Source organism: Erpetoichthys calabaricus, chromosome 18, assembly GCF_900747795.2.
Source record: "Erpetoichthys calabaricus chromosome 18, fErpCal1.3, whole genome shotgun sequence".
Classification (NCBI taxonomy): Eukaryota; Metazoa; Chordata; class Cladistia; order Polypteriformes; family Polypteridae; genus Erpetoichthys; species Erpetoichthys calabaricus.
Window position 1 is genome coordinate 66925786 of NC_041411.2, and position 27916 is coordinate 66953701.

General features: G+C 39.9%; 1 protein-coding gene across 1 annotated transcript in view; it reads left to right on the forward strand.

Moving 5' to 3' along the window:
- The first annotated feature begins 1159 nt into the window (after nucleotides 1–1159).
- LOC114668511 (protein SSUH2 homolog) overlaps nucleotides 1160–27916 on the forward strand; it is a 60736-nt gene continuing 33979 nt past the window's right edge. Inside the window, exons 1-5 of the mRNA XM_028824287.2 lie at nucleotides 1160–1446; nucleotides 17832–17899; nucleotides 21588–21689; nucleotides 26376–26445; nucleotides 26807–26936. Of these exons, the coding sequence (XP_028680120.1) occupies nucleotides 1424–1446; nucleotides 17832–17899; nucleotides 21588–21689; nucleotides 26376–26445; nucleotides 26807–26936 (393 nt within the window). The 5' untranslated portion in view covers nucleotides 1160–1423. The remainder of the gene's footprint in view (nucleotides 1447–17831; nucleotides 17900–21587; nucleotides 21690–26375; nucleotides 26446–26806; nucleotides 26937–27916) is intronic.

Sequence of the window (27916 nt, forward strand, 5' to 3'; positions counted from 1 at the left end):
ATTTGCCCCAAAGCATATTTTTTGGTTATGTTAAATTTTAAAAAAGGTATTTTTTAGTTATGTTAAAATGTTTACCTATATGAATTATGTGAATTTCCCCTTTTGGGATTAATAAAGTATCTATCTATCTATCTATCTATCTATCTATCTATCTATCTATCTATCTATCTATCTATCTATCTATCTATCTATCTAGTCAATGGAAGGTTCTATTTATAACCCCCACAAGCAAAATTGAAAATGGAATATTCTAATTATTTCTTGTCATTCTGACAACAGATTAGTTTACGATCTGCCTTGCCGTTGGTAAAGAATGGAGGGCAAACAGCTTCAAACCGTACTGAATGTACTGAACGTACTGACGTAACTAAAATTTTGTAAGTTTGCCATCGCAACTTTAACTTTAACTTAACTTTTAATGAAATGTGCAGTTGGGTGACCTGGGGACCTGGGTTCGCTTCCCGGGTCCTCCCTGCGTGGAGTTTGCATGTTCTCCCCGTGTCTGCGTGGGTTTCCTCCGGGCGCTCCGGTTTCCTCCCACAGTCCAAAGACATGCAGGTTAGGTGGATTGGCGATTCTAAATTGGCCCTAGTGCGTGCTTGGTGTGTTTGTGTGTGTCCTGTGGTGGGTTGGCACCCTGCCCGGGATTGGTTCCTGCCTTGTGCCCTGTGTTGGCTGGGATTGGCTCCAGCAGACCCCCGTGACCCTTTGTTTGGATTCAGCGGGTTGGAAAATGGATGGATGGATGATTGGCAAATGAGACAAGCGAAAATCTGCCACTTCATCTTAATACAATTACAAAAAAATACAAAAAAAAACAATTATTTTAGATGGCTTTGAATATGACTGCATATACGCAATCACCGAAAGTTATACCCCAGACGGCAATAAATGTAAAAATTCGCCGAGAAAACGTTAAAATGTCTTTATAAATGTTTATTTCAGCAGCATTTATTCCAAACTTGCTGCTCAAAACGTTCTTCCGTTACTTTTGCTCTTTTACCTTGCCCACGTTTTCCTTTTACTGTGTGTAATGACAGCATCATCTGATGGGAGGCAGAATTCATCACCCTGCAAATTTTAGAAGGGCAGGAAAAACACAGCAGGTCATCGATAGCAATAGGCGATATCTTGAAAACACTAGTTGATCACGTTTTCCAACGTGGGCTATTGTGACTTCGCGATAAATTAGAAGAGGGTCGCTGGCCCTGTCTGTTAATCTGCCACTTTGAGCTTTGAAACCGATCGGATGGAGGCGGATCATCTGGATGTTGTCGGAAACACAGACATTCGCACGCCCCTTCGTTTCCTGAGGCTGAAGGCTGCATTTCAGTAGAAACGAAACTCTGATCACAGCAGCGTGAAGTGCACGGGATCGAACCGAATTGTTGGGAGCTCTGGCATCGGAGAAAGGAGGAAAAAAATGGACACGGAGAGACTGCTTGGGTGAGTTAAGACGTCGCGTTCACTCGTACACCTCCAAGACTTTTTGTTTAGTCGCGTGCTACATTGTTTAATACGTGTGTGGCGCATGCGCTGCTGGAACTGCGCGCTAGATCCCCCAAATCTAAGATAGTTGCTAATCGGTTACTCGCCAGTACACAGTGAGAAATGTGCAAGCGGGACTCCTTGTTCATGTGGCCCTGTACATGTTTACAGAGGTGCACGCTTTGCTGGATTAAAGGGCACGCAACAGTTAACTTTCACTTCTTACTCATTTCCGTGAACTCTGAGCAGACAGAAAGGTAGTCGTTATGATGATCAGTCTGCATGAAGCACACAATTGAATTATTTTATAGTTAAACTGCGTGATCTCTACAAAGCGAAGTGGTGGCGAAAGGCTAAATGTGATTTGTACAACAACGTGTTCAAAGGTGCATGAATTTAAAAACTAACACGATTATCAACCTTTAGCCTACTAATCCAGTTTTTTGTAGTGATTTTTAATTTGTAAATTGTGACGCAGCGTTATCTTAAGCTGCATTCATTGCTCCATGCATGGTTCTGCCAAAGTGTGCCCTGCGATGAATGCGTGTAGGGTTGACGGGAACTGCAGACAAAATCCCCAAATCACACATTGAAAACTAAAAACATTAAATCTCTGTTAAGCGTTGATCAGTAATGTACACGCGTAATAAACACAATTTCACACACGGTCACTTTTACAAGTAAATCGTGCTGTCCAAGGTTATAGTTTGTTAACGGTGGCTATGGATTTAAATAAAAAAAACTACATTATTTTGCCAAATTTTACCGATTTTCAGTGTACCTTACATTGTCTGCAAAAGAACGGTGCGTTTTTGAACTTTATGGATGATATTTTCAAATGATGGGTACTTTTTGTTATCCAAAACAGATTAAAATATTTGACTTGATAAACAATCATGGTAATTTTTTCTTTGCATTTCATATACTTCTTTTATTAATTGTCATTTCACCTGAACTTTGCTAATGAAAAATCCAAATGAATGTATTCTGTAATGATGTTAAAGTTTAAGGAATTTAGCGCATAACAATGGCTCATAGGAAACACCACTTACAGTAAACGTGTAAATGCTGTGGTATGTGCTCTGAAATGAACAGTTTCAGTTTAAAATGGAAAGACTCGAAATAGTGTTTATCCTAACACCTAATCATGGTTTTCACGGACAAGCCAACAGATTTTAGAAAAGCAAAGTTAATTAACTAATTTATAAAGACTCTACCTATAGACTCTGGTTCTGTACTCCATTCACTGCTGAATTTTTGCCTGCTGCTTCCTGCTTTGGGAGTTACCATTACATATGGTGATGATTATATTGAAATATTAGCTAATATAGCTGAATACCTGGCGTTGCCTGGGAGGAAAACATAATTTAAAAAAAACAACTTTAAAAATAAAAATAAATTAGCAAACAATGAAGACTCACTAACGTGCGTTCTTGTGGTCTTGTATGTATGTTATCATCCAGTTGACGCTCCGATTAGGACAACTCAATTTAATTTCAAAAGCAACAGGGGTGTGCTGTGGTGCTCAAACATAAAGAATGCTGGCAGTCACCTCCAGTTTGCCCTCTGGTTGTCGTTCTGAGTGTCAACTGGATGATAACATGCATACAAGACCGCAAGATCACCCCCCCCCACCCTACCCAGAAGGGGGTGGGTTAGGGTTGATTTCACCCTACAGTATTTTTAGTCGACCAATGAGAAACGTGTACCAATGTAATGGACAGCCGGGTCCCATGCCCGGCAGGGACGCCCCTGCTGCATCTGTTCCGGGGGAGCAGCCATGGTCACCTCAATACCTCCCCCGGGACGCTTGGTGGCAGCCTCCCTGGCAGCCAATGATTCCCCAACCCGGCGCATGGCTCCATGGGACATGGAGTCCTCCACAGCCTGGGTGGGGGCCTGAATGGCCGCCAGGGGGAGCTGCATGGACTTTGCAGCCCGGCTGGTCAATTCCTCAGCCCCACCCGGAAATGCAATTAGGCCATTCCAGGTGATTAAGCACCTGGAATACTTCCGGGTGGGGTATAAAAAAAGGCCAGCCCCCACCACTCGAGAGAGCCAGAGTCGGGAGGAGGAGGACTAAGCCTGAGGAGGTGTGGTGGTAAAGAAAGGAAGAGAAGAAGTGTGGTTTGTGTGCTATTGAAGTGCTTGTGGAACTGTGTTGGGCCTGTGGGACACGGGGAAGGCGTGCCCCACGGCTGAAGAAAAATAAAGGAGTGTGCTTTATTTAAGTACGTGCCTCTGTCTGAGTCTGTGCCGGGTCGGGCGCTATATAGCGCCGTTCACACCAAGTTTAATGAAAGTCGCTCCAGCTGTTCGGAAGTGATGCTGGAACATACACACATAAACAGACAAACACATACATTGACTTTTATATATAAAAAGATTTATTTATATATAAAAAATTATTTATATATATTATATATATATATAAAATATAGATTAGGGGGCTCCGCCCCATGCTTGCTTCACTCGCCCACCCATCTGGTTTGGTTAACCAGATATACAACTTAAAGAGATTGTTATTTTCATGGTAATTGTTATATATGCATTATTTTCACTTTTACTTTAAAACTTTAATAAAAACAATATTGGGAATTAACTTTTCTTCAAGATCGCATTGAATTTTGATTCCGTGTTTGGACTTGCATCGTGACAATGTAACGTATATCTGCCTGTGAGTGAATATCGTTTCTTTCTCTCTAATAAATAAAATGACTTTTTCGAATGTTTGTCCATGCTCTTTCTTCTTCGTTTAGTCGTTGACGTGTCGTCTAGAATGTATAAAATTATTGTCCTGATAAAATTTATAAGCGTAAGAGAGCGCAGGATGTGTGTCTGTCAAAAGCATTCACATGACTGAGGTTGTTTGAAAATAGTTGTAAGTAGGGTGTGACTTGAAAGAATCTCATGTTAAAAGTCTTCCTCTCACGGGACTTCATACCGCGCCAAAGTTTTTGGAATCTTTTAATTCTCTCTGGCAACACGGATTAGACAATCTATAAGTCTCTGACTTAAAGTTTAAATCCAAACAACATAGTTGATCTCTTTTCGCTGTTCCGTTGATTTCACCGAGTAATAATTTCGGTTTGTTTGCGCTAATGTGATCTTTACTATCCTTTTTTTTTTTTTTTTTGAGACTTTCGAATTTTCATACTTCCATTATCTCTAACCTGCAATGCATGTATACCGCGCCAACATTCTCGTGGGACGTATAAGTGTCTCTCCGAGAAAATCACGTCTCGTCTCCTTCCAAGATTTTTTTTTATTTTTAACAATAGAAAGATGTTAAAAAAACTGGATTCTACTTTTGTGAAGCTAAACCAACAAATTCACAGAACTCTGCATGCTATCCCTAGCCCTAGATCTGCATTTATTTATGCTTAGTTGGAACTCTTGAGTCTTGTTCATAAAATTAGAAATGTAAAAAAGATGACTATAGGGTGTGGCTGATCAAGCCTGCCACTCAAAGACAGTTCACCAATCCCAGACCACTCTGACCCTGAACCAGTCATAGGACAGCTTTGAGATGAGGAGGCGGAGCAATGACACGTTAGCTCTTCAGTTTATTGCTTATCGCTGGATGATCGTCTGATGAAACATATGTGGGTGGGGAAAAATGTGGAAGTTACTGAAGACTGTTTACAATGGAAGGTAATTCACATAGAAAATCCCCCATGAAACTTTTCCCTCAAGTGGCCCTGATTTTACCCTAAGCATGGGACTTCTTTCAGTCTTGTCTGTCTTATCTAATCCTGCCAACTATACTAAAATATCTATCTATCTATCTATCTATCTATCTATCTATCTATCTATCTATCTATCTATCTATCTATCTATCTATCTATCCATCCATCCATCCATCCATCCATCCATCCATCCATCCATCCATCCATCCATCCATCCATCCATCCATCCATCCATCCATCCATCCATCCATCCATCCCAATACTGATGCTCTGTGTAAGAAAGGACAGAGCCGGTTATACTTCCTTAGAAGGCTGGTGTCCTTCAACATCTCCAATAAGATGCTGCAGATGTTCTATCAGACAGTTGTGGCGAGTTCCCTCTTCTATGCGGTGGTGTGCTGGGGTGCAGCATAAAGAAGAGAGACGCCTCATGTCTGGACAAACTGGTGAGGAAGGCAGGCTCTATTGAAGGCATGGAGCTGGACAGTTTGACATCTGTGGCAGAGCGACGGGCACTGAGCAGACACCTGTCAATAATGGAGAATCCACTGCATCGACTAAACAGTGTCATTTCCAGACAGAGGAACAACTTCAGCGACAGACTGCTGGCACTGTCCTACTCCACTGACAGACTGAGGAGATCGTTCCTCCCCCACACTATGCAATTCTTCAATTCCACCTGAGGGGGAAATACAGGTGGATATAACAATACAAAGTTATTGTCTGTCTGTATACCTGCATTGTTATCACTCTTTAATATTGTTCTTTATCAGCATGCTGCTGCTGGAGTATGTGAATTTCCCCATGGGATTAATAAAGTATCTATCTATCTATCTATCTATCTATCTATCTATCTATCTATCTATCTATCTATCTATCTATCTATCTATCTATCTATCTATCTATCTATCTATCTATCTGTCTGTCTGTCTGTCTGTCTGTCTGTCTGTCTGTCTGTCTGTCTGTCTGTCTGTCTGTCTGTCTGTCTGTCTGTCTGTCTGTGGCACTCCACCTCCAGGCCTATGAAGTCACCATTCACAAAGTCTTAAGATAGGGCTTTAACTGGTACCTCTTTGAAAGCTGGTAAGACTTGAAAGCCGTTACTTAATGGATAACTTTGGTGTTTTTCAGGTCAAAGTTGTGTCTTCACAAACATATATGTATTTCCCATACAAAATTGCGATCTAAAGTTAAGTGTCTTCTGTAAATTTTAAAAATATCTTGCCCACAAAATAGTAAATTAATCCTTGATGCTTGCTTACAGACTAGTCAGTGGTATGGCACATATGTGTATGGAGACTCTCGTGAGGTGCCGTGCTCCTTTTTGCCCACCCAGATCTATGGGTGAACAGCATCTGGTGATGGCACCTCTTCATGGCATCAACTCTCAATCCAGACTCTTCATGTGTCGCTCCTAGCTGGTGGAACGAGTTGTCCACCTCCATTCAAACTGCTGATTCTCTCAGTGTGTTTAAGAATCATTTAGCACTCTTCTTGTTCTGTGCACTTTATGCTGCCAAGACAGGACCCCCTCACCCAAGAGGAATTGAGTTAAATGGGTTTGAAAATGTAATGTTAAAGCAGAGTTCTCTAATCATGTCTGCCAAAGCAAGCCTGTCATGGTATTTATACTGTACATTTATTGTGCAACACTTCAGTAGCAGGTTCCTTATACAGTGCATGCTGTTCATTATGCATGAGTGGACATTAATGCAGGAAATTAAATAGCACTGTTTTGCATAATTTCACCACATATGTTTCCTCTTTTGTACAACATTACAACAGCAACATTTATTTTTATAGCACGTTTTCATACAAATGATGTAGCTCAAAGTGCTTTACATGATGAAGAAAGAGAAAAAAGACAAAATAAATCCATCCATCCATCATCCAACCCGCTACACCCTAACTACAGAGTCACGGGGGTCTGCTGGAGCCAATCCCAGCCAACACAAGGCGCAAGGCAGGAAACAAACACCTGGGTGGGGTGCCAGCCCACCGCAGGGCACACACACACACACACAGGGACAATTTAGGATCGCCAATGCACCTAACCTGCATGTCTTTGGACTGTGGGAGGAATCCCAAACAGACACGGGGAGAACATGCAAACTCCACACAGGTAGGACCCAGGAAGCAAACCCAGGTCTTCTTACTGCAAGGCAGCAGTGCTACCACTGCGCCACCGTGCCACCCGACAAAATAAATAAGAATTAAAATAAACTGTAGCATCAGTTTTGAAACTGGAAGGAGACGAAGTATTCTGAGGTGGGAGCATGTTAACTGAGCAATTTGAAAGTGTAAAGATTTACTTTTTGATTCATTCTGGACAAATACTCATTCTATTTTAGACTACCTTAGTCTTTATTTTCACTTGTTGTCTTTATCTATTTTAGACTACCTTAGTCTTTATTTTCACTTGTTGTCTTTATTTGTCTGCAATTTCATGTACTTGGCACATAGTTGAGTTTCTGTCAGTAAGCTCTGGCATCTAGGAGGCTCTTGAGAAGTTGATTAAGTGTCTCTTTGATCTCACCCCATAAGTCCAAAAGAGCTTCCACAATACAGTGGCTTGCAGTGGGGCCAACTGGTAAGAGCACTGAATAGTAAAGTAACATGTTGTATGTTATTTTTGCTAAGTACGGTAACATTTTCTGGGCAAAAGCTGTGGAAGAAGATCCATTCATCCATCCATTTTCTAGCCTGACCTTTAATCTAAATCAGGGCAACATCAAGCTCCGAGTAGCAGCCAACCCTGAATGGGATGCCAATTCACTGCAGGGCACACTTATTAACACTGGGTCCCATTTTAGAAAGTCTTTTAGTCAAATTAACGTGTTGTAAAAGGGAGACAGTTGGGGGCACTATCTTGGTGACCCCGTATAATTGCAGAGTTTGTAGACCAAAAAAAAAAACACACACACACAATAATTGCAGAGACATCTTCGCAGATGTGAATACAAGACGGAACTGGAAACAAGATGGCCGTTGCCCAGGTTATGTGGTAATGCATCAAGAAGGGGTGTATCCAAGTGGACGGACAGTGGATGTGAAGTCAGGGATGAAGTGGCTGTCAATGTTCCATTCTGCAGAGGGAGGAGAAGAGAAGGCATTAGAACACAGTGCCAACCCCTGGTTCGGCGGATAATTACCGTCACTAAAGACTGTAAGCTCCCTCCCATGCGCACGCATGTAGCAATGTATATCTTTAGGATGTGGGAAGAACAATGGAGAACCTGAAAGAGACCCCATGGGAAGAACATTCAAATTCCAAACTGACAGTCACCTGGAGCCGTGAGACAGCAGATCTGGCTACAGTGTCACCTTGCTGCCTTGTGGACACAAGAACAATTAAATGTGAATGGTGTTACATACATTTTTTTTCCTTCATGATTCCTATAACTCAAATGTTGTTCTTGTTCTTTTTACACTTGGTCATTTTTACTTTTTTGTACTGTCTGGAAAGGGAAGGGTGATAGCCTGGATTACAGCAACTACAGGGGGATAACACTGCTCTCGGTGCCGGGTAAGGTCCTTTCTAGGGTCATCCTCAATAGGATTCGTCATCACTTGCTCACCTACCAGTGACTGGAACAGTCTGGGTTTATGTCTAAGAAGTCTACCATCGACAGCATCCTGGCACTGAGGGTTTTCATGGAGCACAAACGCTAATATCGGCAGTTTCTTTGCAGCCTTTGTCAGTTTTCGTAAAGCGTTCGACTCAGTTGATCAAGCAGCCCTGTGGGACATCCTGAGGATTCATGGGATCCCCTCGAGGTTGCTGGATATCATGGCCGGCCTGTACACTGGTACTGTGAGTGCTGTGCAGAGTGGAGGCAGGACCACTGTGCTTTTCCCAGTTGATTCTGGGGTTTGTCAGGGGTGTGTTTTTGCTCCTACTCTGTTCAGTGTTTGTATGGACTGGGAGTTGGGCAGGGTCCGCATCTGTTGGTAAGGAAAGATTCACGAATCTTGACTTTGCTGACGATGCTGTGATCTTCACAGTGTCAATGGAGGCTCTGATCGGGGCTCTCAAGAGACTGAGCGAGGAGTCTGAGTGTCTGGGCTTGCGAGTGTCCTGATAAAAACCAAGATCCAGGCCTTTAATGACCTCTTGGGCACAACCATCAGCAGTGTATCTGTTTGCGGAGAGAGTGTCGACCTCATCGAGAGGTTTACTTAACTTGGCAGTGACATTCATGTTTCTGGTGACTCTTCCTATTAAGTCAGTAGACATATTGGGAGAGCATGTGGGGGGTCATGAGGTCGATGGAAAGGGGTGTGTGGCGCTTCCGATATCTATGCAAAAGAATGAAGGCCCAAGTCTTTAGAGTCCTGGTGCTTCCTGCCTTACTATATGGTTGCGAGACATGGACACTATCCAGTGACCTGAGACGAAGACTGGGCTCCTTCGGTACTGTGTCTCTCCAGAAAATCCTCAGGTACCACTGGTTTGACTTTGTGTTGCTCATGGAGTCCCGAATGAGGAACATTATCTGCATTGTGAGGGAGCATCAGTTACGGCACTACGACCATGTGGAGCGTTTTCCAGAGAGTGATCCAGCTAGTAAGATCCTCATTGTTGGGGATCCGAGTGGTTGAACCAGGCCAAGGGGTCGCCCACGTAACACCTGGCTGCAACAGATAGAGGGTCATTTCCAGAGGGTGGGATTGGACAGTGTGTCTGCCTGGGGGGGTTGCCAACCGGGATCCCGAGTTGTTTCATCGTGTAGTGGGTGCGGCAACGCACTGTACTGGTGTATGCTCCCCAACTTGACTTGACTTGATACATAGTATAGTGAAAGTGTAGGAATCGTGAAAAAATTCGACCTCGAGATTTTGATTAATCTTGATGTTTCAGTCCTTCCTGAGTCCGAAAATACTATTTTTGAAATAACTCAAATGCTTTGACCTCGGTCAGTGAGATTTTGTACACCTGCTTTATATCAAAAATAAAGAATCCTATCAACTTTTGGGCCACCTCTGACAACCAGAAGTGGTACTTTAACGGAATACTTTCTCGAAATTTCAAGTAAACTATCGTTATAATTACAGATAGATGATTCAAATTACTCAACCCGGAAGTCGTATTTTATTTAAACAACCATCCAAATTTTTTGTATCATGGGAATATAAATGTGTAAACTATATTTAAAACTGTTTTCAATTTAACTCATATTCTTTTAATAACTACTATTCATTTTTTTTAATTTATACATCATCAGTTTAACAATAACATGTAAACATTGAACATGTCATATAAGTATAAAGATGTAATGGGAACAATCAGCTGCTACACCCCCATCGTGTTCCTGATAATACATTTAATCTTATATTTTTTTTATTTCCCCCATCATTATCATAATTAAATGTAGCTAAATGCAGCTTTACCTATAGCAATTTATTGCAACAAATATTATATAATGCTAACACTTTTTCTATGTTTTTAGGTAATTTTTTACTTTACATGTAATCTATGTAATGCATATGTAATCACTAGCAAAATACCCGCGCTTCGCAGCGGAGAAGTAGTGTGTTAAAGAGGTTATGTAAACATATATATACACATAAACATATATACATATATATACATATCTACATATACACATATCTACATATACATATACAGTAATCCCTCGCTATATCGTGCTTTGCCTTTCGCGGCTTCACTCCATCGCGGATTTTATATGTAAGCATCTTTAAATATATATAGCGGATTTTTTGCTGGTTCGCGGATTTCTGCGGACAATGGGTCTTTTAATTTCTGGTACATGCTTCCTCAGTTGGTTTGCCCAGTTGATTTCATACAAGGGACGCTATTGGCAGATGGCTGAGAAGCTACCCAACTTACTTTTCTCTCTCTCTCTGTTGCGCTGACTTTCTCTGATCCTGACGTAGGGGGATTGAGCAAGGGGGCTGTTCGCACACCTAGACTATACGGACGCTCGTCTAAAAATGCTGAAAGATTATCTTCACGTTGCTACCTTCTGTGTAGCTGCTTCCTGAAGCGACATGCTGCACGGTACTTTGCATACTTAAAAGCTCGAAGGGCACGTATTGATTTTTGATTGAAAAACAAACTCTGTCTCTGTCTCTCTCTCTCTCTCTCTCTCTTTCTCTGCTCCTGACGGAGGGGGTGTGAGCTGCCGCCTTCAACAGCTTTGTGCCGCGGTGCTTCGCATACTTAAAAGCCAAACAGCCCTATTGATTTGTTTGCTTTCCTATCTCTTTCTGACAGGCTTTGCTCCTGACGCGCACTCCTTTGAAGAGGAAGATATGTTTGCATTCTTTTAATTGTGAGACGGAACTGTCATCTCTGTCTTGTCATGGAGCACAGTTTAAACTTTTGAAAAAGAGACAAACGTTTGTTTGCAGTGTTTGAATAACGTTCCTGTCTCTCTACAACCTTTTGTGTTTCTGCGCAAATCTGTGACCCAAGCATGACAATATAAAAATAACCATATAAACATATGGTTTCTACTTCGCGGATTTTCTTATTTCGCGGGTGGCTCTGGAACGCAACCCCCACGATGGAGGAGGGATTACTGTATATACATATACACATCCACATATACATATATACAGTAATCCCTCGCTATATCGCGCTTCGCCTTTCGCAGCTTCACTCCATCGCGGATTTTATATGTAAGCATATTTAAATATATATCGCGGATTTTTCGCTGCTTCGCGGGTTTCTGCGGACAATGGGTCTTTTAATTTCTGGTACATGCTTCCTCAGTTGGTTTGCCCAGTTGATTTCATACAAGGGACGCTATTGGCAGATGGCTGAGAAGCTACCCAGCTTACATTTCTCTTTCTCTTGCGCTGACTTTCTCTGATCCTGACGTAGTGGGATTGAGCAGGGGGGCTGTTCGCACACCTAGACTATACAGACGCTCGTCTAAAAATGCTGAAAGATTATCTTCACGTTGCTATTTTTTGTGCAGCTGCTTCCTGAAACGACATGCTGCACCGTGCTTCGCATACTTAAAAGCTCGAAGGGCACGTATTGATTTTTGCTTGCTTGTTTTTCTGTGTCTCTCTCTCTCTTTCTGTGCTCTTGACGGAGGGGGTGTGAGCTGCCGCCTTCAACAGCTTTCTGCCGCGGTGCTTCGCATACTTAAAAACAAACAGCCCTATTGATTTTCCTCTGCCTTTATGACAGTCTCTGCTCCTGACTCATTTGAAGAGGAAGATATGTTTGCATTCTTTTAATTGTGAGACAGAACTGTCATCTCTGTCTTGTCATGGAGCACAGTTTAAACTTTTAAAAAAGAGACAAATGTTTGTTTGCAGTGTTTGAATAACGTTCCTGTCTCTCTACAACCTCCTGTGTTTCTGCGCAAATCTGTGACCCAAGCATGACAATATAAAAATAACCATATAAACATATGGTTTCTACTTCGCGGATTTTCTTATTTCGCGGGTGGCTCTGGAACGCAACCCCCGCGATGGAGGAGGGATTACTGTATATACATATACAAATTTACATATGTACATATATATATATATATATATATATACGTATAAATATAGACATACATACATACATACACATTATATATATATATATATATATATATATATATATATATATATATATATATATATATATATATATATATATATATATACTGTATATATATATATACTGTATATATACATATCTACTTATTGGCTCCTGTATTTAGGATATAGCGGGTTGGATAATGGATGGATGGACATTTGTATGCATAGCCCTATTTGCCCGTTTTCGTTTTTTTCTTTCTTCAGTAATATTTCAGCAAACCCGGAGCTTGTCAGTTCAAATCTTGGTACTGACACCACTGTGTGACCCTGAGGAAGTCACTTGACCTGCCTGTGCTGCAAAAAACAAAAGTAATGTAACAAATTGTACCTCAGATGTTGCAAGTTGGTGGAATAAAGGCATAAGTAAAATAGATAAATATGTATTATACACACAGGAAGTATTAATTTATTTTCAGTCAAGTCATCTGCAGCAAACCTTTATAAATGAGGGTTTCTCCTTTTTAGATAGTGCAAACTGTTTCTTCTTCATTGGCGTTTTAAATACTGGTTATCCTTTTACACTAAAATATTACTAAAGAGATACAAAAAAAGTAAAATGCATATGTTCTTTTTCTTTAAGGAGATTTAATATTACTGAAGAAAGAAAAAAAAACTAAAACAGCCAAATGGGGCTATGCATACAAACTTAAAAGGTTTAAATAAAACAGAAATATACACTTTTATTTTTACTTGCTTAACTTGTGGAGGGTTTATCCTGTAGCAAAGCCCTAACTTTTTTTGTGAAAGCCCGTTTCAGTCAATAAGTCTTAAAAACAGGTGTAAAGATATTGACAATAAGCTACGCAAACCCACCAAGACATGGAATCGTTTAAATCAAGTATCATTACATCTTCCTTTCTTAAAGAGAAGTAAGGCAGTACTTATATATATATATATCTATATCTATATATGTATATCTATATATATCTATATCTCTATATACATCTATATATATATATATATATATACATATATATCTATGTATACATAAATATATATATATATGTAAATCCCCGCGAAGTACTGCTTTTAAATTTTTATTAAGAAGAAAAGCTTTTTAAATTGAGGGAAAATATCCCAATAGCAATTTGTTAAGGATCTGTTTTTTGTGAAGCAGCCTTAACACAGCTTTTCCGCTGTTTTATAAACAAACGCCATATAAGGTCTTCCTTTTTCCTTGCTTCGCCAAGGAAGGAGCCTTTTTATTAAATCCAAGGGTTCTTCGCTTTTTTTTTTGTTTATTTATTACAATTGTTATAGTTCTGTTTGTAAACAACGTTGTCAGTTCAGCACTCAGGTTGTAATATGACCAAGCTGTGCAAGCTTACTGTTAAGAATGCAACGTATACTTGTACATGAGAAAAGCAGTCTTGCCTCAAATCAATGGCAACCTTTTGTAGGTCTATGAACTTAATTTAAAGTTTAGGTTTACACGGTGCTTTCTTTCTGAAGTACCTGCACTCATGAATATGTCTGTATGCGTCAGTCGCTCAAATCCCCGCGCTTCGCACCGGCGAAGTACTGCTTTTAAATTTTTATTAAGAAGAAAAGAAAACCCTTTAAAATTGAGGGAAAATATACCAATAACAGTTTGTTAAGGATCTGTTTTTTTGTGAAGCTGCCTTCACTCGAGTGATCACTTCGAGCTGACTTGCTGGCTAACCATAAGCGTTACCTGGTAGGTAACCACCCATACAATCAGATTGTGAATCAGACTATGAATGCCGTGAATGTAATTACCCCGATCTACATGCTGTCAAATAAACGAACCACACGCCGTGGCGCAATTTTAGGGGCTTCGCCTCTAGCGCTGACGTCCGAGGTTCGATTCCCGTAAGGGAGTGAAGTGAGTGGGTGGTTACCTATCAGGTAACGCTTATGGTTGGCCAGCAAGTCAGGTAACATCAGCCACGGTGCCTTCAGTTGTGAGAAGCAGATCATAGAATGGATGAAAATAGTTTACTGTCAAATAATGCAGAGTACGCGACACGTTTTTCCCCCTTATTCTTGGCTCATCAGGCGTACACACTCACTGCACTCGCTTACGGTAATCGAACCTCGGACGTCAGCACTAGAGGGGCTTTGCAGCGGTGAAGTATTGCTTTTAAATTTTAATTAAGAAGAAAAGAAAATCTTTTTAAATTAAGTCTTAAAAAGAGGTGTAAAGATATTGACAATAAGCTATGCAAACCCACCAAGACATGCAATCGTTTAAATCAAGGCACGAGTCGAAAAACACCATCCCATAATATTAGTTAACGATTAATACATTTCTATATGTATTGTAAGCATACAATACAACTGATAATATGTTGCGCTTATTTATCTGGTGTACTGACATTTTTGCGTGTTTAACGGCTGAAATCTAACGTGGTTTGTGCCCTTCAGAATGAAAAGAGTTTGCATTTACCTTTTTAATAAAAGGCGAGCTTTTAAGCCTGAGAAATCACCCCGTAAATGCACACGTTTAATTGCACATGTGTTAATATGTATGCTTACACAGTATTAAAAGACACTCAACAATTACACAGTATTAAAAGACAGTCAACAATTAATGTCATTTACCTTCGTTCCCGCGTTTGACTTGTGCTGTAAATCTCTTCCTCGTTTTCAGTTCACGTGATTACGTAGGAGGCGTAATACGTGATGACGCAATACGTGACTCCGCCTCCTCCATTAGAGTATATGGACAAAAAACAGGATCCAATTATGACCATTACGCGTAGAATTTCAAAATGAAACCTGCCTAACTTTTGTAAGTAAGCTGTAAGGAATGAGCCTGCCAAATTTCAGCCTTCTACCTACACGGGAAGTTGGAGAATTAGTGATGAGTGAGTCAGTCAAACAGGTTCCAGTTATGACCATTACGCGTAGAATTTCGAAATGAAACCTGCCTAACTTTTGTAAGTAAGCTGTAAGGAATGAGCCTGCCAAATTTCAGCCTTCTACCTACACGGGAAGTTGGAGAATTAGTGATGAGTGAGTCAGTCAGTCAGTCAGTCAGTCAGTCAGTGAGGTCAGTGAGGGCTTTGCCTTTTATTAGTATAGATGAGAAAATTCCACTACTGATTTCAACCTCCCTAACTACGAAAATATCATTTTAATATAAATTTTGATTATAAATAGAGATAAATGATTGTATATAAATATTATCAATTAGTTTTTAGCAATTAATATTGTGCAGCTGGAAGTGGTTCTGATGACCTTTTCCAATATTTCTCTCTTTTTTTATTTTTAAACAAATCATTCTTTAAATTCTGATTTTTATTTTTGTTCTCTGTCATGCTGAAGGAAGGACAATGGCTCATCAGTTTTCTGTCAGTTATATATTTTCCTTTGGTGTGTTACCATGGGCCATGTGAGCTGAGATGTTCCTGTTTATACTAGGTGAGCAATTGTGCAAGTTTTGCAATTATCTGTGTGATTGAAAGAGGGCGCCAGCCCGGTGCCTCCTGTCCAGGAAAGGAATCTTCTCCTTTGTTCAGGATGTCCATCCATACACTTGGGAAGTCCCATTCGGGTCTGGCATCTTTCTCTTCTTTGGCTGGGATGCCTGTCTGTCCTTTTGGAGCCTCCCATCTGGGTAAGGCACCATCCCCTTTCCTGATCAAGATGCCCGTCCATCTTGTGTGGCCCTTACATTTGTTATTTGCTTCAAAACTGTTTTGGTACCAGTACTGAGGTCCAAAAGCTGGTATCAGAATCAGAAAACTTTACTAATCCCAAGGGAAATTGTTTGTTACAACTGTACACTTACACAAAGTACACAAGTAACACTAAGAGTAAGCATAAAAAATAAGCGTGTAAAATAAAAAACACAAATATAATGAAAATATGAAAATATCAAAACTTCAGTACTAAAGTCAAATTTTTAGTACCGATTTAACACTAGTTTATACTGCACACAGTGGGTTATGACAACACACTTAATGCAGGGCAGATATTTACAGTACATATTGTTGCATATTTTACTACTATATATCTATACACTATATATTATACACATTTAGAGAAAATCTCTGATTTTGCTTTTGCTTCTTTTTTTAGTACATTTAAAAAAATTTAATAACTTATCATCTATGGGGGAGGAGCGTAAGCTTTAGATATGTCAAAAATTTCAGTCTCTGGTTTTTGAAGGATCTCGACGGTTTAGGGCCCCCTGATACAAAGAAAACATCGATATCTCCTGTGTGTGTCTGTGTGTGTAACAGTTTCTTGAGGACAGTCTAGAGCTAAAATGGCTGGACAGAAAAATACCGAACTCGAAACTTAAGCCTTTTATGAGCTGACAATGTGCTGATTTCTTTTTAAGCCAAATCGTGCAAGAGAAGGAGGCACTCCAGAGGAACCCTCAAATACCTTCTTGTCAATTGCTATCGTAATGACATATTTTATGATCAGAAAGATCAGCATCACTGTAGTAAATAATTACTGAAATGTCTTCTTATATAATACCCTACCGTGGCTCTCCATTTGTCTGTCCAGGATTTTAAATCACCTGTAGCTCTCAAACCGTTTGACCTATTGACCTGAAATTTGGTACACATATGCTACATGACCTCTTATTACTCTTTTTATTTTTATTTTATTTTATGATAGAATCAACTCTCGGCATTGAGCTGCAGGGTAGCTGTGCAGTGCATGCATATGGCCGCCGTTCTCATTCCCTACCACCTTCGCCGTCATTTCCCCTACCGCTTCATATCGTAAATCATTCTTGAGGCAGATTGAAGACTTAAGTGCCAGCTTAAGTGAAAAATTAAGAAAAAAAACGTACTAAGTAATTGCAACACAAACACTGACTTAATCAATTTTAATGCAAAAAGATGCCGACGGAATAAGAGAAGAAGCGAACCTCTAGGGTGGAGAAAAGAAGAGCTGCTCAGGAAGCAGCAAGTGCATCAACCTCTGAGCAAATGAATGATAAATGTACAGAGAAAGATGATGAAAACAACGAAAGTCAAGTGTATTCACTGCACGTTATCGTGCAGTCTGCCGTTACTGGTTATAGAATAATTCAGGTAACTTGATTCCTGGGTTGCAAAGCCTACTGACACTCGCATCCAAAATATTTCTTTTTTGCAGCAGGGAAAGCAATGCAGAGGAAGACAGTGGCTATATATGTGGAGCAGGTGCTCATGTCGTAAATGCAGGTAAGCTGCCAATATTTTTGCTTTTTTTTGTTTCTGTTTTATATACTTACTGAGATGGGCAGAGCTGTTTTGATTATTTAGCATGAACTGACCTGCTGGATGTGCCAGTAATCAATTTACATTCGATGGACACAATGTGGGATCGTAGAGAATAAAAAGTAGTTCCTCTTTAGATTCTTTGATACTCAGCGTGTTACCCTATATGTAACCAGTACTTCTTGAAATTCTTGTTCCCCTTTATTTCACACCCTCCAACATACACAATTTACAAAATATGTACTACTAGGCATGTCACTTATCAAAGGCAGGTAATAGAATAGCATTTTTTACATCTCATGCCCTATGTATACCTTCAGCATCTTTCTTCTGCATCTGAACCTGTCTTGACTGGTGCTTCCTCTGTCAGGTGCGTTCCAGTAAAGTCTTCTTCTCCGACTCTGTCATTTCAAGTCACCTCAGACACAAATTATGAAGGCAGCACAAATCGGGTAGTGACAGTTGCTCTGCCTTTACTCCTTTTCTTGTGTCTCATATTCGCACTTCCTCTCTTGACTGGATCATCAAAGCCAAACTGACCAATCAGATTGCTGCAAAGGACCGGACACCAACACAGAGCACAGTGTTTTATCATATAATAAATGTTTACATATAAAAAAAAATAGTAATGTATGTTACTTGACAGCCTCAGAGTTAAAGTATAGCAGACAAAGCAATTGCTGTTTACTGCTTTAGGTAACAACTTTTTGAATGTGATGGTCCGGATTTTGATTCTGTATGCCAGACTGTAGCAGTGAGAAGATTTTTTTTTTCTTTTTGGGTAGTTTAAATCTGTAATATAGGACAGTGGCAGTGTTTGATGTCAGTCATATCAAGTGAGATCCTATGATTTTTTTGGAAAAATTACACAGCCTTCTGGAGAACCTTTGTCTCCTTTGAGTTAATGTATTACTTTTACTACACACATGACACCATTTGCTTCAGTAAGGGCATCTTCCATTGTATAATAATAATAATACAAGTTCAAACTTATCTGCTTACTCATTGCATTGCTCCTTAAGCAGATCATAAAGTGAAGTTTTACATTATGACTGAGGTGTCATGGGCCTGTAATGGCAAGAATTTCAATAACTGGGTCTCTGGCTAGTAAAGTGACTTTCTCAGGGCTACACAGAGAGCCAATGGCGATCAAATCCGCCAAACGTTACTGTTTAGCATTCAGAGCTGCAGCCATCCGAAAGAGAAAATGATCAGCAAAAGGCATGTATGATGCAATTAAAAATTGCTCAAGTACTCAAGCAGCAAACATACAAGCCATAAAAACCTGGACACACAAAAATGAACATACACAGGCTTGGTCCGCAATAGAAGTAAAATCCTGTAGTACTTCTTTATACTCCCTGCTCTGCGCTCCAATAAATGCAAGTCATCGCAAATATACTAATAACCGAATTGTGCTTTACTCACTCAGAATATGGAACCAACTTAGAAAGCATTTTAAGATGGAAAATCTTTTATCCGTGGCACCTCTGCAAGAGAACCACCTTTTTCAACCCTCACAAAAATATCCAGTTTTTAATACCTGGAAAAGTTTTGGGATTAAAATGCTCAGAGATCTTTATATAGACAACATATTTGCATCTTTTGAACAATTACGTTCCAAATTCAACCTCCCAGCTACACATTTCTTTCACTATCTTCAAATTAGAAATTTTGTTAAACAGAAACTGCCCGATTTTCCTCACCTCGTACCCTCCACCATGCTAGAAAAAATACTGCTCAATTTCGAGGAATTAAACACCATTTCCGCATTATATAAAATCCTATTAGAGTCCCTACCTTACAAAGACCCAAGAGGACATTGGGAAGAAGATCTCTTAATCAATATATCAGAAAAGGAGTGGAAGGTAGCACTGCAGAGAATTCACTCGAGCTCCACATGCGCAAAGCATAGAATTATTCAACTAAAAATTATGTATCGAGCTCATCTGTCTCGCTTAAAACTGTCCAAAATGTTTCCAGGGCAGGATCCAACCTGCGAACGCTGCAACCAAGCTCCTGCCTCACTGGGTCACATGTTCTGGGCCTGCACCAAACTAACATCATTTTGGACCAAAATGTTTAAGTGCCTTTCAGACAGCCTTAGTATCACAATCCCTCCTAACCCATTAACAGCTGTGTTTGGTGTTCTTCCAGATGGACTTGAATTGGAAAAGGACAAGCAAACAGTGATTGCATTCACTACACTTGTGGCACGCAGACTTATTTTGTTAAATTGGAAGAATCCTAATTCTCCTCTTATAAGTCAGTGGGAAACCGATGTTTTATATTATTTGAAATTGGAAAAAATCAAATTCTCAGTTAAAGGATCTGTACAGAATTGTTTTAAAACCTGGCAGGATCTAATCAATATTATTTTAGAATAAGAGAAATAACTATTACCGCATTAAATTCCCTTCTCCATTTTTTATTTACCTTTATATATTTCTTCCTTTCTTTTGTTTATTGTTGCCTTATTAAAAAGCCCTAAGCAATTCTCCTTTGGCTAAGCTCTCCTTCTCAGGGGTGGGGTTTGATTTGTCTTCAATTTTTTTTGTTATAAATTGATCTATTTGTATTGAATGATTACAATAAAATTAATAAATAAAATTAAAAAAAAAAAAATTGCTCAAGTACTTTAAAATGTGGATCATTTTTGAGTCATGTGTGTCTGCTAAATGTGAATTTCCCATTGGGATTAATAAAGTATCTATCTATCTATCTATCTATCTATCTATCTATCTATCTATCTATCTATCTATCTATCTATCTATCTATCTATCTATCTATCTATCTATCTATCTATCTATCTATCTATCTATCTATCTAAATATAGAGGTTTAAGTGTCTGAATAAAATTAGTTAAACTTGTGACTTTATGTCTATGTACATATGTATCTTTTTGCAAAATCTTTATGTTGGTAGACAACTTGGGTCTTGATGTGTGAGGAGGAGGTTGGGAGCATGTGCTGATAGCGTGTTGCTGCACCCTCAACACGATGAACCACCCGGATTGGGACCCGAGTACAGCGGGTGACACCTCAGCACCACATTGGAACACTGTGAGATTTTTTTTTACGGTGGCTGGAGGGCCAATCCTGCCACCAACCCCCAAGTTTTCCTGTAAGGACATATATAAATGATTAAATGGTTACATTTGTAATCACTCAAAGAAAGACTTAAGCCAGTGACACAGTACATGACTTCAAGTCAGAGGGGATGTCAAACTTAACGACTGTAGTGTGCTGGATCACATAACCTTGTGGATGTCAAATTACATGACTAGAAAGCTCAGTGGTTGAGAAATGACACAATAAATTGCCCATTAAAGTGCACCTTGACAGCACCAGTGTCTGTATGAAGGCTTTATTAGTACAGTGAGTTCACCGTTTTCAACTCACATTCCAGAAACATATGTGAGGATGACTGTTAATTCTAAATTAGCTCAGTGATCATTTGGACATGCACATAGGTAAGGTCTGTGATGGCTGGCACCTTGTCTGGAGTTGTTTTCTGCTTTGCAGATTGGGTTGCTGTGGCAAGCTCTAGCCCTGTGTGGCACTGAAATGTATTAACTGGGTCGGGTATACGAGTGTACAGATTATGACATATACTTTGTGGTCATCAACACTTTTATATTCTTTTTGGACAGAAATGTCAGCATCTGACATGCATGATAAAGGAGCTCCATCAGCACCACCTCTAAATATGATGGATGTAATCCCAGGATATGAATCAACTGGCACTTTTGATGGTAAGTGATGACAAAGTTAGTTTGGCAACTGTGATGTATGTGCTTTAGGAGCTAACTAAGACAACAACATCATCACCACCATAATTTCTCATCTTCTTATTGCACATGTCAGTCATTTTCTGATTCAGACTCACTGTTGGTCTTTCTTATGTTAACAAGTGCATTTTTCAGACTGATTGGTTTAAAAAAATCATATTTTCTCCCGTGTCTGCGTGGATTTCCTCCAGGTGCTCTGGTTTCCTCCCACAGTCCAAAGACATGCAGGTTAGGTGCATTGGCGATCCTAAATTGGCCCTAGTGTGTGCTTGATGTGTGGGTGTGTGCTTGGTGTGCATGTCCTGCGGTGGGCTGGCACCCTGCCCGGGATTTGTTCCTGCCTTGCGCCCTGTGCTAGCAGGGATTGGCTCCAGCAGACCCCCGTGACCCTGTGTTAGGATATAGCGGGTTAGAAGATGACTAATATTTTTAATATCATATATTTTTAATAGCGGGTGCTTCTGAATCATCGATGCAAATTCCTACGTTTCTTTCTGTTTCTGTATGTATTTGTCTTCCTACATGCTGGATAGTGCTTATTTGTTAATTGTGGATCCTAACTGGACCTTTGTGTGTAATTCTCCTCCTTATTTTCCTGGCAGACTCTTGTCCTCCGTTCCCCTGAAATGGGGGTTAGCAAATGTTACATTGTTTTTAACTAATTGAATTCTAAATAATCAACATACACCTCAGCATAGTCAGCAAGGACATTTGCAGTGTACCTTCTATTGAAATGTATTTTGTAATGCTTGTAGTAATAAAATGGGATACATTTTTCATTCGAACAGATGGTGCATCACAAACATTAGCACTGATTGTATGAATCCCATACCAAATGGCATGTAACAGAGATATAGCAACCAAACAGACAGACAGATACATAGACACACATACACACAGACACTTGCCCTTGTATTAAGGTGGATAAGCTGATTTCTGTCTGTCCAACAGTGACTCTCTGTTGGTCGTATTTAGCTTTAACGTTTGCAGTGCACCATTAATTGGAATGTATTTTATAACGCTTATAGTAATAAAATGCATTGTATTTTTGATTCAAACAGATGGTGCATCACAAACTTTAGCACTGATTTTATGAATCCCATACCAAATGGCATATAAATGAGACATAGCAACCAGATAGACAAACAGATGCACAGAAACACGCACGCAGAAAATGATGCTTTTATTCAAGTGGATCGATCCTTCTTTGGCTTTGTCTTTGGTGTACAAAGTGATCCCTCGCTATATCGCGCTTCGCCTTTCGCGGCTTCACTCCATCGCGGATTTTATATGTAAGCATATTTAAATATATATCACAGATTTTTTGCTGGTTCGCGGATTTTTGCGGACAATGGGTCTTTTAATTTCTGGTACATGCTTCCTCAGTTGGTTTGCCCAGTTGATTTCATACAAGGGATGCTATTGGCAGATGGCTGAGAAGCTAGATTGCTTACTTTTCTCTGTCTCTCTTGCTGACTTTCTCTGATCCTGACGTAGGGGGATTGAGCAGGGGGGCTGTTCGCACACCTAGACGATACGGACGCTCGTCTAAAAATGCTGAAAGATTATCTTCACGTTGCTATCTTTTGTGCAGCTGCTTCCTGAAACGAGCTGCACGGTGCTTCGCATACTTAAAAGCTCGAAGGGCACGTATTGATTTTTGACTGAAAAACAAACTCTGTCTCTCTCTCTCTCTCCCTGCTCCTGACGGAGGGGGTGTGAGCTGCCGCCTTCAACAGCTTTGTGCCGCGGTGCTTCGCATACCTAAAAGCCAAACAGCCCTATTGATTTGTTTGCTAGAGATTGTTTTCCCTATCTATGTGACATTCTGTGCTCCTGACACGCACCCCTTTGAAGAGGAAGATATGTTTGCATTTTTTTAATTGTGAGACAGAACTGTCATCTCTGTCTTGTCATGGAGCACAGTTTAAACTTTTGAAAAAGAGACAAATGTTTGTGTGCAGTGTTTGAATAACGTTCCTGTCTCTCTACAACCTCCTGTGTTTCTGCGCAAATCTGTGACCCAAGCATGACAATATAAAAATAACCATATAAACATATGGTTTCTACTTCGCGGATTTTCTTATTTCGCGGGTGGCTCTGGAACGCAACCCCCGCGATGGAGGAGGGATTACTGTAATAGCGTTGTTCTTAGACTTAAATTGTCAGGAGGATAAGCTAGAGTAATGTTAAGATATTCTACTGAATGCATACCTTGGGAACATGGGAGATGTTTTATTTAAAGCACTTTTCAAATCTAAGGTTTTAAAATATTATGACTTGTTAATAGCTATAAACTAAATATTGAATCAGATATGCTAAAGACTTGACTCTTAAGGGAAATATCTTGCAATCACTAAACTGAAAATATTTTACAATCTAAGGAGAAGGGTTACAGTGGTGTGAAAAACTATTTGCCCCCTTCCTGATTTCTTATTCTTTTGCATGTTTGTCACACAAAATGTTTCTGATCATCAAACACATTTAATCATTAGTCAAATATAACACAAGTAAACACAAAATGCAGTTTTTCAATGATAGTGGTTATTATTTAGGGAGAAAAAAAATCCAAACCTACATGGCCCTGTGTGAAAAAGTAATTGCCCCCTTGTTAAAAAATAACCTAACTGTGGTGTATCACACCTGAGTTCAATTTCCGTAGCCACCCCCAGGCCTGATTACTGCCACACCTGTTTCAATCAAGAAATCACTTAAATAGGAGCTGCCTGACACAGAGAAGTAGACCAAAAGCACCTCAAAAGCTAGACATCATGCCAAGATCCAAAGAAATTCAGGAACAAATGAGAACAGAAGTAATTGAGATCTATCAGTCTGGTAAAGGTTATAAAGCCATTTCTAAAGCTTTGGGACTCCAGCGAACCACAGTGAGAGCCATTATCCACAAATGGCAAAAACATGGAACAGTGGTGAACCTTCCCAGGAGTGGCCGGCCGACCAAAATTACCCCAAGAGCGCAGAGACAACTCATCTGAGAGGTCACAAAAGACCCCAGGACAACGTCTAAAGAACTGCAGGCCTCACTTGCCTCAATTAAGGTCAGTGTTCACGACTCCACCATAAGAAAGAGACTGGGCAAAAACGGCCTGCATGGCAGATTTCCAAGACGCAAACCACTGTTAAGCAAAAAGAACATTAGGGCTCGTCTCAATTTTGCTAAGAAACATATCAATGATTGCCAAGACTTTTAGGAAAATACCTTGTGGACTGATGAGTCAAAAGTTGAACTTTTTGGAAGGCAAATGTCCCGTTACATCTGGCGTAAAGGGAACACAGCATTTCAGAAAAAGAACATCATACCAACAGTAAAATATGGTGGTGGTAGTGTGATGGTCTGGGGTTGTTTTGCTGCTTCAGGACCTGGAAGGCTTGCTGTGATAGATGGAACCATGAATTCTACTGTCTACCAAAAAATCCTGAAGGAAAATGTCCGGCCATCTGTTTGTCAACTCAAGCTGAAGCGATCTTGGGTGCTGCAACAGGACAATGACCCAAAACACACCAGCAAATCCACCTCTGAATGGCTGAAGAAAAACAAAATGAAGACTTTGGAGTGGCCTAGTCAAAGTCCTGACCTGAATCCAATTGAGATGCTGTGGCATGACCTTAAAAAGGCGGTTCATATTAGAAAACCCTCAAATAAAGCTGAATTACAACAATTTTGCAAAGATGAGTGGGCCAAAATTCCTCCAGAGCGCTGTAAAAGACTCATTGCAAGTTATCGCAAACGCTTGATTGCAGTTATTGCTGCTAAGGGTGGCCCAACCAGTTATTAGGTTCAGGGGGCAATTACTTTTTCACACAGGGCCATGTAGGTTTGGATTTTTTTTTCTCCCTAAATAATAAAAACCACCATTTACAAACTGCATTTTGTGTTTACTTGTGTTATATTTGACTAATGGTTAAATGTGTTTGATGATCAGAAACATTTTGTGTGACAAACATGCAAAAGAATAAGAAATCAGGAAGGGGGCAAATAGTTTTTCACACCACTGTATATGAAGAGCTGCTTGGTTAGGAAGTGCTTGGAACTCCTCAGAAGGAGCTGAAAGCTGTTACTAGGCAAAGTTTGGCCTGCAGTGTTAACCGGAGCTCACTAGCACCAATACTGTCTGTCACCAGGATTGGCAGATGAAGCAGTAGGTCAGTCTTCACAATGAATGTGTAGCCAGCATGTATCCATATTTATTGAAATAAACTGCAGGATCTGCAATGCAAAGAAAACTGTCCCTCTTACACCATTGGGCCACAGATTCAGCTCTACACAAAGAATCTAACAAGAAATGCACCTGAACAGTCAGAAACTCCAGGCAGACAATTTCTAAAAGGCAAAACATTCAAATTTGAATTGCTAATATGTTACAGAATACATGCACTATAATAATAAGAATGAAAAGGTGATGTTATGCATGTATACATCAATAATTTTGCACAAAGTTCAATCAAACTCGTAATGCCAGATCATGGTAGCAACACATTTAGAATACAAGTGAACTTAAAAAAAAAAATAAAACATAGCTTGGGTTGTACTCTTATCATTTTAATTCTTTTGCTTTATTTTGATTTGTGTACACTATCATTTTCAGGAAGTCACAAATTATTTTTTGCTTTTTGTCAACGTAACATTTCTAGATCTCCCACCCCCACAGCCTGGATTTGCAGTCCCTGGACAAAATCCGAATCAGCCTGTGCCACACTGGACGTAAGTGTCTGTTTTTGAAGATTGATCAAAACCAATTTGTAATGGTTTACATAACAGATTTGTTTCCAAATATATAAAATTTGAAGTGGGGAGTCATAGAATTTTTTTCTTTTTGCTGGCTTACCAAACTTGATGAATTTCATTCTTTATGATAGTTGCTCCTCAAGTCACTCTCAGTTTGAGGTTATGACAGTGGATGGCTGTATGTTTATAAGAGGAGTTAGGCCTTAAATTATTTGTTAAAAGGAACAATATATTTTTGTGTGAGTAGCCCCTATACAATTATATGATGATTGTAACTTAAGGCTTTTAATAGAATTAACTTGTTTTTTTTTTCATTTCTAACTTCTGCCTTCTGCAGCATTCCATCTATCAGTGAAGATGTTGCCAAAGAAGTTTTCATCGACTATGCATCTAGCAAGTGCTGTTACGGCACCCGGCCAGCCAAAGAACTTGTGTTTACAGACCTACAACCTTACAACACATTCAGAGTAAGCATTTGCTAAATAACTTTTAGTAAATGTTTTATATGCTGCGGTGACGTTCGATGAGGTGGTCTGGTTTGTCTTGTGTACAATCAACAACTGGATTCCTGTTGCCTTTTCATAGCTCAGCCTGATGCTAGGTGATGTCTGGCAACCCCATAACTTATTATTTTTTTGTCACCAGTAAAATGCGTTTTCACTACCTCCCTTTCTTCAAACACATTTTGTGGCATACTGTAAATACAATGTTCTTTGAATGCAGACCTTTTTTGTTGTTTCTTTGATTTTGATGCTCAGAAAGTCCTGACTTATAGTAGAAGTAGAATTTCACTGTACTACTACTATTGTGACAGATAGGGGGCGCTGTCGTCCCATTGAACCCTCAGACAATACGCCAGACACCAGATAAAAGTCCAGTAATGATATTTATTATAATACTATTGTGCACAAGGCACCCCCACTCCACAATAATCCACAATAAACAATCAATAATCATCCAATAATACACTATTCCTCCACTCCCAGCAGCTCAGTCACCCTTCTTCCCAACTCGGCTCACTGCTGGGGTTTCCCACAGTCCTTTTAAAGTCCTTGACCCGGAAGTGTTTCTGTCCTTCAGTCCATGTGACTTTATAACACTTCTGGGTCAGGTGAAAACTCCTTTTCTTCAGCCTGGAAGTATGTCATTTCCTCTGTCCCTGTGATTAGGACGTACTTCCGGGTTATATGGAAAATACAAGTCCTTGAGCCTCCCTGCAGCATCCCCTGGTGGCTCCCATGGTATCCAGCAGGGCTGTGATGAAAGACTCCAAGTTCCATGATGCCCTGCTGGAATTCGGGGCCCCTCCATGTTGCAGGGATGGCTCCATCTGGCGGCTTGGTGGGTATTGGCCGGGATAAGCTGCCGGCCATATTCCACTCTATCTATCTATCTATCTATCTATCTATCTATCTATCTATCTATCTATCTATCTATCTATCTATCT